At 39.9% G+C, this 16246-nt stretch overlaps 1 protein-coding gene across 5 annotated transcripts in view; it reads right to left on the bottom strand.

Annotated features, from left to right (window-relative positions):
• The window catches only part of EGF (epidermal growth factor), a 269170-nt gene that overhangs the window by 55265 nt on the left and 197659 nt on the right, over positions 1 to 16246 (bottom strand). For all 5 annotated transcript variants that reach the window (XM_073640773.1, XM_073640784.1, XM_073640793.1 and 2 more), the window contains 2 exons: positions 14062 to 14285; positions 11634 to 11801 (listed from right to left, as the gene is read on the bottom strand). In XM_073640773.1, the coding sequence (XP_073496874.1) occupies positions 11634 to 11801; positions 14062 to 14285 (392 nt within the window). The remainder of the gene's footprint in view (positions 1 to 11633; positions 11802 to 14061; positions 14286 to 16246) is intronic.

Here is a 16246-nt window from a genome sequence, read left to right as displayed (position 1 = left end):
TGCATTAAAAAATGCAGCAAAAAAAACAACTGCTCCAAAAATGCAACGTGTGAACATAGCCTTATAGAGTCTTACTTTAAACTTTTTTAATAATCCATTATATGCATTGTATGAACTATGGCCACAGCACTTTCCCACCTAATTTATCAAGTCAGACAAAATCAAGCTGTTGAGCCTCATAAATCAGGGCACCCTTCAGTTTATTTTGGAACGCTAGGTACAGTACATGGGTACAGACGAATTTGCTTGCATAGAGCAATCTGACATATTAATAGTAGATATGCTTACGTGTACTAGAAGTGTGAGCCATGTGCTCTTGCCATACTTTGGAGTATACAGAAGCTCAATGGTTCTGCAGCTAAAATGGACACTTTATGTGCCATACTATAGTCCTTATTAGCCTGTCTATTTTACCTTATGGCGAACACTTTGCAATATGCCCTAATGTTACAAAAATGAGCATTGAGCAAAGCTGACAATCACAGGAACTTGGGTGTATTTCACAATAACTACATGTGGCCATGTCTGTGGATTACCAGTGCAGTCTTGCCAGCAAATGTGATATGTATATATTCTGTATGCTGTTGTATATGCAGATTTTTTATTTACTTCTATATATCGATTAGAAATTGTCAAAACTCCTTTAAATTATTCCAACACCCATTATACTTAAACTACACTACTGTACTGTATTATTTTCTAGAAATCCTTACTACATGGGACACTACTAAAGCTTACCAAGTGGCACAGTTACCGTCTGATGATAATTAGAAGTAACACTAGAGTGAAGATAAAATATGAATTTTATTTAGAAAAATTAAAATCATATTAAAACAGGATACAGGTGCTAATGGTAAAAGACTTATAGGAGCCTACAGCAAAGTATATTTAGCATATCAAGGTGCATTGGTTGATCATATACCAACCATATTTAGTGTAATCAAATTTTGATTGTCAAGGTCAAAAGGTTTGACCTTGAAGATGAGCTTCTTATAAAGAGATGGACTATAGTGGCAAACACGTGCTCTTTGGAATTTATTCAAATCATTATTGAAGAAAATGAAGCGTCCATTAAAACAACAGAAAAAGAGATCAACAGCCTCCAAAAGAAATTACAAAAGATGAAAACAGAAGTCTTTCACGAAACCTTATTAGGTCTTGAGAAGGATTTCGAAAAATGGGAAAAAAATATCTATCCTCTCTTTGTATTTCTATAATAATTAGGAGAATTGTCAATGTAAGTTCAAACCTTTAGCTATATTAGGTTGCTATGCGAAATGTGACTGGTTCAAGTCCTAATGCACATATGCACCTTATAATCTTGTATGCTTATTATCTTTTGCCAGTTCTCTATTATGTTACAAATTAGCACTTACTCTTCCTGCGAAGATTAATATATTTATTTCCAATATATTTGTTGTATTAATCATATGTCAAATACATTGATACTGTGGACATTTATGAAGTGGGTTTAATCCTTATGAATATGATGCACATGGGCACTTTATAGCCTTTATTAAGATTCAGAAATACCCTATGGTGAATTACTATTTATTCTATATGGCTGGTTTCTGCCATGAGTATAACTGAGAGAGTACCTAGGAGAATAGGATCATTTTTTCCCTCTGAATATCCATTTATCAATGACAATTGATTATACTAAATATGGTTGGTATATGATCAACAAATGCACCTTCATATGCTAATTATACTTTGCTGTAGGCTCCTATAAGTCTTCTACCATTAGCACCTGTATCCTGTTTTAATATGATTTTAATTTATGCTAAGTAAAATTCATATTTTATCTTCACTCTAGTGTTACTTCTAATTATTATCAGACAGTAACTATGCCACCTGATAAGCTTTTGTTGAAATATATTGTATTATAGAAGTACTTCTTTTGAATATATGATAGGACATTTTAGAGATGAACCGGACACTACTAAGCCTGAACGCTGTGAATCTGATGATATCTTTTGTATAATGTCATCAGTATCATTTCTTCACGGCTTCGCTGATTGCTCAGGTCATATATCACAATGGCTCACAATAGCTTTGTACACAGTGTCCTGATACTGACACTATAATGTAATACAGTACTCGGGTTTGTCAGTGTTGTCATATTTATGAGTAATGTAGTCTTCCCATTAGCTAACATAACTACTAAAAACAATATGGTGTCATGACATGACCCTCCTGGCATAATTGTGTTGTCATGTGTCATGTTTATGGGGTCAGCGTGTTTTCCAAATAGCCTCAAAAAGTTTGTGGCCAGTGGTAATAATGCCTTCTGTCTTTGTTATCACTCTTGCCTCTAGTTACTTCTTAAATAGGGAACATGAATGACATGATGACAATAAGGATTACCGGGGCTTCTGCCATCCCATCCTTCCCCCCCAGCTGTTGTGAGAGTCTGCGTGTAATTCCACTGTTAGTAATAGGACAACAGCCTAAAGTTGAGGACAGCAGTCTGGAATGTAGAAACCCGAGACTTCGTCACAGTTATCTGTCCAGGCTGAGAAATCTACTAAAGAATACTGTCATTTGCTGGATTATTCGCATTCAGAAGGAGCGGTAATGTTCTCAGCAGGATGTGGTTCTGCAATTTAGCCTTGTGTTCCTTATAATGCATTATTCACTCAATATATGCATATACATGTTGTATGTCACAGAAACAGACACAGATAGTAAGATAAGTAGATAGATAGATCTAAGACTTTTTCTATGTGCACAAAAGGCCTTTTTCTCTCAAATATTGTTCACAAATTTGTCTAGATCTGTGTTAGCGAGATCTTCTCCTTTCCAGTGATAATCCAGCCCTCACAGGTGTGGCATATCCAGATGCTGACAATATGATTATTGCACAGGTGAGCCTTAGGCTGGCCACAATAAAGGGCCACTCTAAAATGTGCAGTTTTATCACAGAGCACAATGCCACTGATGTCGCAAGTCTTTAGGAATCGTGCAATTGGCATGCAGACTGCAGGAATGTCCACCAGAGCTGTTGTCTGTGAATTTAATGTTCATTTCTTTACCATAAACCATCTCCAAAGGCATTTCAGAGAATTTGGCAATACATCCAACCAACCTCACAATCACACACCACGTGTAACAACACCAGCCCAGGACCTCAAGATCCACCATCTTCACCTCCAAGATCGTCTGAGACGAGCCACCCAGACAGCTGCTGCAACAATCGGTTTGCATAACCAAAGAATTTCTGCACAAACTGTCAGAAACCATCTCAGGGAAGCTCATCTGCATGCTCCTCGTCCTCCTCGGGGTCTCCACCTGACTGCAGTTCGTTGTGGTAACCAACTTGAGTGGGCAAATACTCACATTTGATGGTGTCTGGCATGTTGGAGAGGTGTTCTCTTCACGGATGAATCAAGGTTTGCATTGTATAGTTCAGATGGCAGACTGTGTGTATGGTGTCGTGTGGGTGAATGATTCGTTGATGTCAACGTGAATCGAGTGGCCTATGGTGGCGGTGTGGTTATGGTATGGGCAGGCGTTTGTTATGGACAACGAAGACAGGTGCATTTTATTGATGCCATTTTGAATGCCTAGAGATGCCGTGACAAGGCCCATTTTTGAGCCATTCATCCACGACCATATCTCATGTTGCAGCATGATAATGCACAGCCCCATGTTGCAAGGATCTGTACACAATTCCTGGAAGCTGAAAACATCCCCAGTTCTTGCATGGTCAGCATACTCACCCATTGAGCATGTTTGGGATGCTCTAGATCGGCATATACGACAGCACGTTCAAGTTCCTGGCAATATACAGCACCTTCACACAGCCATTGAAGAGGAGTGAACAACATTCCACAGACCACAATCAACAACCTGATCAACTCTATGTGAAGGAGATGTGTTGGACTTCATGAGGCAAATGGTGTTCATACCAGATACTTACTGGTTTTCTGACCACACCACCCCCCTCTGGGGTACTGTAATCTATGGCATTGTGCTGTGTGATATAACTTCACATTTTAGAGTGGCCTTTTATTGTGGCCAGCCAAAGGCTCACCTGTGCAATAGTCATACTGTCTAATCAGCATCTTGATATGTCACACCTGTCAGGTGGATGGATTATCTCGGCAAAGGAGAAGCGCTCACTAACACAGATTTAGACAAATTTGTGAACAATATTTGAGAGAAAAAAACCTTTTGTGTACATAGTAAAAGTCTTAGATCTTTGAATTCAGCTCATGAAAATTGGGAGCAAAAACAAAATTGTTGCGATTATATTTTTATTCAATGTAGATAGATTTCAAATTACTTACTTAGTCTGCAATATGCTAACTGGCATTAAGAATCATTTATTGACATTTTCTAAATCACTATGGGAAAATACATTCCAAAGGTTTACCCTCCCTTCTCTAACAAACTCTCGAGATTTGCCCTTTGATTGACACATGAATGATATCCCTGATCATATAGGCCCCGATTTTCTCACCGGTTTTGATGAGAGGGCTTGATGGAGTCAGATGCTCCTGATTCACTAAAATGCACATGTCTCTTAAAGAATCAAAAGGGTAACCAGTAGCGTGCACCATGGCAGAGATCTTACTCCACTCAGGGACTGGAGTAAAATTTCTGGCAAACGTAACGCCACAGCTTATCATGAATTAGACAAGCTGTGGCGTCACGCACATTTTGGCAGAGCTGGGAGAAACTGGCATTTCTTCATGTTGCGAAACCATTTTCTGAATTTTCAAAGCAATTTATGCTAAAGTTCGGACAAAATTGTTTTGCTGAAACAAGGCCATAACATAATAAGCAACAATTATGTACTAGTATCTGTAAAATATCCTCTAAAATGCATTGTGATCATTGATAATAATGATATTTTAGTTATGCTTTGGAGAATAGCAGGCTTGGACTGGCCCACAAAGGAAAAAGTAAATCCCCTAGGCAGTCACTGTGCCCCCTTACATGAGCTTGGCAAAGTTAAGGCACTATATACAGACAGATAAGGCAGCATCTCATCATTTATTTTAAGAGAACCTATCCTGAAAAATAAAAGTATTTACCTGTACTTTAGCAGTATGGATTCAAGGAGAACCTATCAGCTGGTTTTTGTACCCCTAACTAATATAATCTTTGTTTAAGTCACTGCAATGCTGTATATATCAGTACCTTTTGTTTCTCCGAAACAAAAACATGGATTACTTAAATGAATGTATTGATTTATACAGCATTACAGAAACTTAACATATATTAGTTTAGGGTACAAAAACCTGCTGATAGGTCCCTTTAAGTAAGTAATATTATTTCTCATGACAGGTCCCCTTTAACAAACTACCCAATTTAGTATGTAGCTGATGAGTGAGTCCTCTGTATCAAGGTTACAGGTGGGCCTTGGCACCCAGTCCAATGTTAGAAACTAGTCATGTGACTAACAAAATAAATTTGAAAATCCAGTCACAGGATGGACCACAATTTTACTTTATGCAAAGAATATTGTGAAAATTTGCAAAGAGGGGGGTTTAATATTATACTATCCCAATTGCTAAATGAATTAAGATACAGTATACGCCACGTGATATAGTGCTCTGCGTGTTTGTTACGTTTAGGTTACCCAATGTAGCTGTGCATCATAGATGGAAGATCAACTTTCCTCTTTACTCTTCAAATCACACCTCACCACCTGTGAACTTGACCCAATCCCGTCCCACCTCATCCCTAACCTTACCACAATCATCATTGCAACCCTAACCCACCTTTTGAACCAGTCAGTAACAACTGGTGTCTTCCCCTCATGCTTATAACATGCCTCAATCACAACCATCCTCAAAAAGCCATCCCTTCCTCAAAAAGCCCCATATCACTTCTCCCCTACGCCTCAAAACTACTGGAACAACACGTCCATTCTGAACTGTCCTCCCACCTCTCCTCCTGCTCTCTCTTTGACCGCTTACAATCTGGCTTATGACTGCATCACTCCACTGAAACTGCCCTGACTAAAGTCACCAATGACCTATTAACTACCAAATCCAAGCGACACTACTCTGTCCTCCTCCTCCTGGACCTGTCATCTGCCTTTGACACAGTGGACCATTCCCTCTTGCTACAGACTCTCTCATCTCTTGGCATCACAGACCTGGCCCTATGTTGGATCTCCTCATACCTAACAGACCGGACATTCAACGTCTCCCACTCACACACCACCTCCTCATCTCGCCCTCTGTCAGTGTTCCCAAGGTTCAGTTCTTGGACCCCTGCTCTTCTCCATCTACGCCTTCGGCCTGGGACAGCTCATAGAGTCCCACGGCTTTCAGTATCATCTCTATGATGGAGACACACAGATCTACCTCTCTGGACCTGATATTACCTCCTTACAAACCAGAATCCCACAATGTCTGTCTGCTATTTCATCGTTCTTCTCTAATAGATTTCTAAAACTTACCATGGTTAAAACAGAATTCATCATCTTTCCCACATCTCACTCAAACCCCCCAACTGACCAATCCATCAGAGTCAATGGTTGCCCACTCTCCCCAGTCCCGCAAGCTTGCTGCCTCGGGGTAACCCTGGACTCTAATCTCTCCTTCACACCACATATCCAAGGCCTTTCCACTTCCTGCTGACTCCAACTCAAAAATATCTCCTGGATCCGCACATTCCTCAACCACGAATCTGCAAAAACATTAGTGCACGCCCTCATCATCTCCCGCCTCGACTACTGCAACCTCCTCCTTTGTGGCCTCCCCTCTAACCCTCTTGCACCCCTCCAATCTATCCTAAACTCTGCTGCCAGACTAATTCACCTGACCCCCCGCTATTTCCCGACCTCTCCTCTCTGTCAATCCCTTCACTGGCTCCCAATTGCCCAGAGACCCTAACCTTGGCATACAAAGCCATCCACAACCGGTCTCCTCCATACATCTGTGACCTAGTCTCCCAGTACTTACCTGCACGCAACCTATGATCTTCACAAAATCTCCTTCTCTACTCCCTTCTTATCTCCTCTTCACACAATCGCATACAAGATTTCTCCTGTGCATCCCACCTACTCTGGAACTCTCTACCCCAAAACATCAGACTCTCGCCTACCGTGGAAACCTTCAAAAAGAACCTGAAGACCCACCTCTTCCGACAAGCCTACAACCTGCAGTAACCATCTCTCCAAGTCTGAGATGAGAGGAGAGGGAGGAGGCGCTGAGGGGGCGAAGGAGAGAATTGAAAGTGTTAAATAGCTGTTTAGGGTTGTGAGACAGGGAGGATATGATTTTGATGGGAGTACTTCTTTAAAGAAAAGGAAGGTCTGATGTCAGAAAAAAAGCAAAGTCCTTATGTGGTTCTTTATATTTATTTTCATTATGCCCCTACATTTTTCAGGTGAATGTTGATTCATTTTGAGGCATTAGTCAGTGATTATGTTAACAATGTGGAAATATTTAACCATGATGTCACTTTTTAGTTTCTGTTAAATTCCTCTGTGATAGAATAATCTCATAAATAGTCTGATGTGTCAAGTTGAGACACTTTGTGCAATTTATGTTTTTGGTCTTTTTTGTTTACAAAATGACATTGACAGATAATGGTATTTATACATGGAATTTTCTTCTAAAAATACATTATTGTAAGTGTACTTCTTTAAGTATGGATGGTAAAGGAATCTTAATGAAAGAAACACTTGAAATAATGTATAGAATGCTGTTTTTCTAGTGCTGTGGAGAGGGCTCGGACCAGAAGCCGTATATCCTCAGAGTATATGGAGATCAATCCTACGGTCACTTGCACCCAGCGTAGCATCGGACGATGTATGAAGGTGTTATATGTCCTTCTACATGAACCCTTCATATGTGGGTTTAACTATACTTATATGTTGAAGACCAATAAACAAATAATGCAGGACCAATGTATGTAGAAATGAAAAAATAACTTTTATTAGATGTCAATTAAAAACAACATATATACATATCAACACAAGAAACACAAAGTCAAACTGATGGGAGAGAAAGAAAAAGTTTCTTTAAAATGAAAATTCATTAAACAGGAAAGAAAATGAATGGATCAGAAAGTGTAAAAATGATCTCCAGCTATAATGTAGGTGTATACCAAGATAGAGTGCACTATGTATACTAAATCCTGTAAGAACATAAGGGAACTACAACATTTAGCTAGATTTGGCGAATGGAAAAACAGGGCTTGAGATACATGTGCCAATTGTATCAGGGTGGCCATTTCTGCTCTTTTGATTATTTCAAACAGGAAGTCAATCTGAGCAACTCTGAATTCTTCAGATATCTACAATTAAGACATGCAGTGAGAGCACAGGAAAATGTTTCTGATCTCACTATCTCGTATAGTGGGAAAACAGATTATGTGGTAAGTCCTAAAACTACTAAGGGCATTGTCTCATGAATCTATAACTCTGTTATCGGAATTCTGGGAGACCCAATGGATGTGGTTAAAGCAAGGTGGGAGAGAGATGTGGGACATATATCGTCCAAAGAGTGGGATGATATATTGAAATCAATTGGAAAGGTATCAATTAATACAGCTCAGAGAAGATCACAACTGTTTCTGGTACATAGGGTCTATAGAACCCCAAAAGCTTTATGTAAAATGGGCCTCAGAGAAGACGATTGCTGTCCTAGATGTGGGGAAGAAGGAGCTGACTTAATCCATATGTTTTGGGCATGCCCTCTATTAGGTGGACCATGGGAGAGCGCTGTTAGATTAGTTAGGGAGGTGTTTAGCATTAAATTCCCTCTTAGTCTTCAATCTTGTGTTTTGGGTCTGGTGGGGGATAGTAGGGGTATCTGTCCGGTGCATCTAGCCATAGCTAATCTACCATACCAGACTAGGAAATGTATAGCTAAACATTTGTTGGTGAATGTTCCTCTCTCTATGGATGAAATAATTATGTGCTTCAATAATACAATTCTGATGGAAAAGAAGGTTTATATCAAAAGGGGAGTAATTGCTAAATTTCAAAAACAATGGGGTGACTGGATGAGATGCCCAGCGGTAGTGTCAGAAGTTTTGGCAACCGATGTGATATTCAACCTTCTAATACTTTGATAGGCTTAAGTCATTCTTATTGTCAGGAATACAAGATAGATAGCATTGAATCTTGTATGGTTTTATGCTGTTTTGTGTGCACCAAATAAGAAGGGAGGGCTGTTTCGTAGGGATGGGAGGTTCAAAGGGGGGAGAGGAATTAATATGTTTAAAACTTGTATGTGAATACTGGATGCATACATATGCAGATCATATGTATGCATTGTTCAATATTTGGTTATCACCAATTACTCTGGATTTGCATACAGTACAGGAGCAATTCAAAAGGTATTTTAGGTGGTATACAGGGGGAGTGAAGAGATAATATACAACTTTGTGGAATGCAGCACAGCCACTGATGAAGGTGGTGGTTTTTATTCATACACACGAAAATACTGGTGACAGGTTTACTTTAATAAATACATTCATCCTGATCTAATGACCGGCCAGAGGAAGTGACATCTCATCAAACAAAGGCACATGCACAAAAGGACTTCATCTAGTCATGTGCCACATGCTATCCAACATTCCAACAGTCATGTGACCCAAATGTCAGAAAGATGGGAAAGAAGATCATGTGATCAAAACCCATCTAATGGGCATGAGATAATATGATGATTGCCAAGGTAGCAAAACAAAGGTACGTAGATCGTAGACTGGCTAGTCAGCAGAATGGAGGGGATGAATGAAGGAACAATTATAAGTATGCAGTATGGACATGCAAGCTAAGCACAAAGGTGAATGTACAACAAAGGCACAGAAGTGATGAGAGAGTACAGCAAAAGCACGGAAGTGATGAGAGAGTACAACAAAAGCATGGAAGTGATGAGAGAGTACAACAAAAGCACGGAAGTGATGAGAGAGTACAACAAAAGCACGGAAGTGAAGTGAAAAAGTGAGTGAACATCACTTTGTCCTTGTGTCTCTGGTTTTGGTATGTTTAAATTAGTTGTTTTTAACTGACAGTCAAAAAAATGCCTTTTAATTTTATACTACAGATGATAGTAACTATCCGCAGCTTATTGAATTCAAGTCGAATTTCCTAAAATTGGCAGTTCAATTTGTGCAAATAAAAAAAGTGCAGTTTCTCACACTGCTGAAGTCAAAGAGTGGGCTAATGATGACAAGCGTGGTCGGGCTTCTCATAATGCCCTGCAACTATCATATAACATAGTTTAGATTCTCCTCTTCCTTCTCCTTCTCCTCACAACTATTCTGTCAGCTTGCTTCACTGGCCAGAAACCACTCCATGGACACAACCTAGGGGGCCCTGTATAAGTCCAGATCCCTGTATAGTGTTTAATCCCTTAGTGACCAGACCAAGTTTTTGAAATCTGACCAGTGGCACTTTATGTAGTAATAAATATGGAAAGCTTCAACATATCCCATTGTTTTTTTTGTGCCACATGATACTTTATAATAATGGTAAATTTAGGTTGGTATGTTTTGCATTTATTTATAAAAATATCTGAAATTTGACAAAAATGTTTTAAAAATTGCAATTTTCAAACTTTGAATAACTATCTCTTTAATCCCAATAGTTATACCACACAAAAAACATTAATAAATAACATTTCCCTCATGTCTTTACATCAGCACCATTTGTAAAGTGTCGTTTTATTCTGTTAGCATTTTAGAAAGTTTAAAAATGTAGCAGAAATTTTTCATTTTTTCAAGGAAATTTACAAAACTTATTTTTATAAGGACCTGTTCAGTTTTGAAGTGACTTTGGGGGTCCTATATGTTGGAAACCACCCAAAAGTGATTCAATTTTAAAAACTGCACTCAACGTATTTAAAACTGCTTTCAGGTAGTTCATTAACCTTTCTAGTTCTTTTCAGGAAGTAATGGAAAGTGGCATGACAAGAATGAAAAAGTTTATTTTTACCACCTAAATTTTGATAACTTCTGAACAGGCCGCTATAGCCGGCAGACTTTAAGGCCGTTATTTGGCCATTACCTGTCATGGTAAACATCAGGACCACACAATCAAAATCTCAGAGTGCCAATGAGGTTAAAGAGGAAGCCCCCACATTCTTTTAACTATTTAAATTCTGTAGTCACTATTGACAGCAGAATCTAAGGGGTTAAACGTCCATGGTCGGTGCCAACACTGATCCTGGCTGATGCAGCAAGTTGTCAGCTGTAGTGTACAGGTGATACCTACAGGATTGTCACCTGTTGGGGGATGCTAGTCTCCTATATCGCAGGTCAGTAAAAAGATATGTATTGGTCACTAAGGGGTTAAAGGGTGAAGGATAAGGTTCCCTTAGAACTACAAAATAGAGTGGTTTGTGTATAGCCTGTCTGTGGGAGCTTTATTAAGAGCTGCCAGCCTTCCACACATGTTGTGCCATTACAATTGGCCAATCTGTTGTTTTGTTTGTTTGTTTTTGCGGCTTTTTGGAAAAGGAGGAGGAAAAGCTGAGTACATCCGTTCTTATGAGTATTGTTTGGAGTTCCATCATCTGTTAGATAACACATAAATGACTAAACAGGACAATCCAAGCACCTATATTTACATGTATTTCAATGTTTCATTTTCTTCTGGTTACAATTTAAGGAGCAAATATTTAAGCAAAAAAATATTCGTATATATTGATAAAGAGTACCTAGCCTGGCCAAAGGGTGTACGACCACAAGTGCTGAAGGCCTCTTCATATTGCCCTGTACACGTATCCAAATGTTTGCTTTCCTCTTGTTCATTCTTATTATAGATGGCTGCAGCCAATCAGACAACCATATGTGATCTTCAAATACTGCTATACCGAAAGGATGGCCTGTAAAATATCTCTATTTACCATAATGTACAGATAACCTACAATGTACTGTCAACTTACAGAAGTTCAGTGAAAAATGTATACAATGTAGCAATAAACACAATATTATTACATCTGCAGTTAAAGGGGTTGTCTCATGACTATTCATTGGAGATCATATTGTTGTGCACTGACTACAATGAGAAAATTATACAGATAGTATGACACTTTCCTAGGAAAGCTGTCACTTTTGCTCAAGCGATCAGAAGGTGTCAAAGCAATTGTGCCATCTGTGATCTGACCCTGATAGCTTACCCTTGTTATATGTCATATTTGCTTGCTCTGAGACAAACCATTTAAAAAAATAAAAATGCAGTCTAACCTTTAGGGAACCTACACAGAGGAGATAATTGCATAAATAGCAATTGTATAAATTTATAATAGAGCATTGTGTGAAATATGAAACTTTGCAGCCATTGGCCTTCACACAGGTTCTCCATATTATCTAAGTTCTAGAGTCTGTATCCAACATAAGGTGCAGTGTAGGTTCTCAAATCCAAATCCATGAACCTACTCTGAATGACTCGGCCAGATAAAGACTGCAACTTGGCAACAAATACAGTTGAAACCAGAAGTTTACATATGCTATATAAAAAGACACATATGCATGTTTTTCTCAATATCTGACATGAAATCAGAATAAACCTTTCCCGTTTTAGGTCAATTAGGATTACCATAATTTTTAATATTTGCGAAATGTGAGAATAATGAGAGAGAGAGAATGTTTTAAGGCATTTTTATTACTTACTGCAAAGTCAAAAGTTTACATACACTAAGATTACGATGCCTTTAAACAATTCTGGACTGCCCATATGATGATGTCATGTGTTTGGAAGCTTCTGATAGTCTGGCTCATCCTTGAGTATAATTTCAAGATACCTGAAGGTGCCTCGTTCATCTGTACAAACAATTATAGACAAGTACAAACAAGATGGGAATGTCCAGCCATCATACCGCTCAGGAAGGAGACAGGTTCTGTGTCTCAGAGATGAACGTCCTTTGGTCCGACATGTGCATATCAACCCAAGGACAAAAGCAAAAGACCTTGTAAAGATGATGGTGGAAGCTGGTAAGATTGTGTCAATATCCACAGTGAAACGAGAACTGTATCAACATGGGCTGAAAGGCCACTCTGCCAGGAAGAAGCCATTACTCCAAAAGAAACATAAAAAAGCTAGATTAATGTTTGCAAACGCACACAGGAACAAAGACCTTAATTTTTGGAGACATGTCCAGTGGTCTGCTGAAACTAAAATTGAAGTTTTTAGGCATAATGACCATCGTTACATTTGGAGGAAAAAGGGAGAAGTTTGGAAGCCTAAGAACACCATCCCAACTGTGAAAGACGGGGGTGGTAGCATCATGTTGTGGGGTTGTTTTGCTGCAGGAGGGACTGGTGCACTTCACAAAATAGATGGCATCATGAGAAAAGAAGATTATGTGGCAATACTGAAGCAACATCTCAAGACATCAGCCAGGAAGTTAAACCTTGGGTGGAAATGGATCTTCCAAATGGACAATGACCCAAAGCATACTGCCAAAATGGTAACAAAGTGGCTTAAGGATAACAAAGTCAATGTTTTGGAGTGGCCATAACAAAGCCCTGATCTCAATCCTATTGAAAATTTATGGTCAAAGCTGAAAAGGCAGGTGCGAGCAAGACGACCTACAAACTTGGATCAGTTACACCAGTTTTGTCAGGAGGAATGGGCCCAAATTCTGACCAACTATTGTGAGAAGCTCGTGGAAGGATATCTCAAACGTTTGACCCAAGTCATTCAGTTTAAGAGCAATGGTACCAAATACTAATGAAATGTATGTAAACTTTTGACTTTGCAATAAGTAATAAAAATGCCTTACAACATTCTCTCTCTCTCATTAGTCTGGCATTTGGCAAATATTAAAAATTATGGTAATTCTAATTGACCTAAAACGGGAAAGGTTTAGTCTGATTTCATGTCAGATATTGAGAAAAACATGAATATGTGTTTTTTAAATAGTGTATGTAAACTTCTAGTTTCAACTGTATATACAATTCACCATCTGATAGGAAATAGGAGTATAGTAAAGTCATAACTTTGCATAAAATAAACAAATTGATAATATCTAAAGGCAATTCATATTCATCCAATTTAGCCTGTAATATGGCGTAGTGTCCATGCAGATGCATCAAAAGATAAAGAATTTAATCACAAGAAAGAATATTACCCCAAAACCTCACCTACATCATTCTGGGACAGGATGAGTCGGTTTGATCCATCCAAATCAGAAGATTCAACAACAGATCTCTTGGTATCGCACCAATACAGCTTATTTGTGAGTTTATCCACAGTAATCCCACTAGGCCATACTAAATTGGTGTTGATCAAAGCCATTCTTTCATGACCATCTAGACTGGAGCTTCCAATATGGGGATTGGGTCCAATATCTGTCCAAAATAATCTCCTTAAAAGTAAGAAATCATAAATCAGTGCAGTCTTAAAGCAATTTGAGAATTCTCAACGTTAACACTAAGAGATTACGTAACTCATGTAATAGTAATGAACTATGCAAGCTGTATATGAAATCCGGGACATAGTATGTACCCAAAGTTTCAAAAACAGGGATCCATAATACAGCAGTGCACATGAGCCATACAGTGACTAAATTACTCATAAGAGGTGTAAATACTAGAAAAATCTTCCTACCACTGATGAGCACTGGGTACGACATTTGAATTATTTTGTCATAACATTTCTAGATTTATCATAATCAAATGAATGACAACATGCCTCATGCACAGACCATATGAAAATTATTGCTCTATATGGTACTGATAGGGGTGGGTCTCACTTCTCTCCAGAACAGAGGTCCCTCTATCATCTGATGTCCAGGCAGAGAACAAATGGAAAAATGTTTGTGGCTTTCGTGATTAATTGATAGGGGAGTTAGTGAAACAACTTAACAAGTGTGCAATCTCTCCATTTATTTCCAGCCTGGATGTGGAGGCAGCTGGCCACTTCACTAGATAGACGTTACCAATATATACTAAGTAGAAGAAGTGATATCTAGATATGCAGAATTGTCTATTCAGACTTTGAGTAGACACATAACCCCCGACTCATTAAGAATGGTGTTGCACAAACCAGCCTTAAAGGGGTTTTCCCATGAACGAAAGTTGATTTTAATTAATAGATCTTGGAATTATAATAAGTTCCACAATTGGATGTGTGGCGCCCCTGCGGGTCCAGTTGCCACAGAGGTACTGCATCTCAGCCAGAGGTGTGGTACCCCACTCTCAGGTAAGAAGGGAGTACTGCCCGGGACCCACACACCTACATCCAACACTACACCAGACCAGCAGGCGGGGCAAGATGCACTTGGTCACTGCTGAGCCCTGTCCCTGGCTGGAAGGGGGGAACCAAAATAGAGGGAACCATGTAGTGGGTGTAGGTGGAGGAAGTAGTTCAGTGGAGCACAGAGAGTAGGAGTATAAAAAGAGGGGTAGAAAGTTCTAGAAGGAGTTGGAGTTGAGGAGGAGTTCTGCTCAGGGGAGAAAGGGGAGCAGTTCAGCCAGTCTCCTGTTCCAGTGCTTGGAGCAGGAGTTGTGAGCAGTTCCAGAGGAGTGGAGAGAGGAGAAGGGCCCAGTCAGAGAGGCCCAGGAGAAAGTGAGGAGAGAAGACAGAAGGAGTAAAAAAGGCTCTGGAGAGACAGAAGGGATCCCAGGGGCACGGTGAGTGCTGATGCTACCCGTGCGTCCGAATTCATGCTGAAGTGAAGGGATCAGGCCGCAGTAGGGGACCAGCCCAAGCCTAGTGGAGTACTTTAGGTCTCAGCTAGCAAACCGGAGGTTGCAGCATTTCAGGTGCTGTAGCCACACTCCACACTCAATTGCCGAAAAGGTGGCCACATAAGACCAAGGGGACAGAGAGGACGTCACCCGAAAAGGCCCACGGCCACTGGCTTGAGACACTGGGTGTGAGGCGCAGGGCAGGAGGGCGAGAGCCAGCGCAGTGAGATGACCTGGAGAGGTACAAAGAACGGGGTCCCGTTCAAGTGCTCCTGAGATACCTGAGAGTTTGCTGGATCACTTCCCCGGAGGACAAAGAACGACGTGGGTGGTTATAACCGGCTGTAGCGGTAACCTGGAACTGCCTAAGAACTGTGAGTAAAGTCTGAAGACTGCACCCCACTGTGTCCTTGACTCATTACTGCGTCACCAGCCCTGCACTACACTGCACCAACAACATCTATTTCATAAACTCATCTATACTGCCCTGGAGCTTAGCTCTGCCCGTGGAGAGCTGAACCAACTCTGCTGCGTCACCATCAGCTCCAGTGGATCTGTACCGCAGCGGCGGCCTCATATAGCCGCATACCACGGGTGGCGTCACGAACATTATCCCCAAAAACTTTATTCCTCTTTT

Source organism: Phyllobates terribilis, unplaced genomic scaffold (assembly GCF_046119375.1).
Source record: "Phyllobates terribilis strain yellow unplaced genomic scaffold, ASM4611937v1 Scaffold_1__5_contigs__length_1240528914, whole genome shotgun sequence".
Classification (NCBI taxonomy): domain Eukaryota; kingdom Metazoa; phylum Chordata; class Amphibia; order Anura; family Dendrobatidae; genus Phyllobates; species Phyllobates terribilis.
This window is presented reverse-complemented; position numbering and strand designations above follow the sequence as displayed.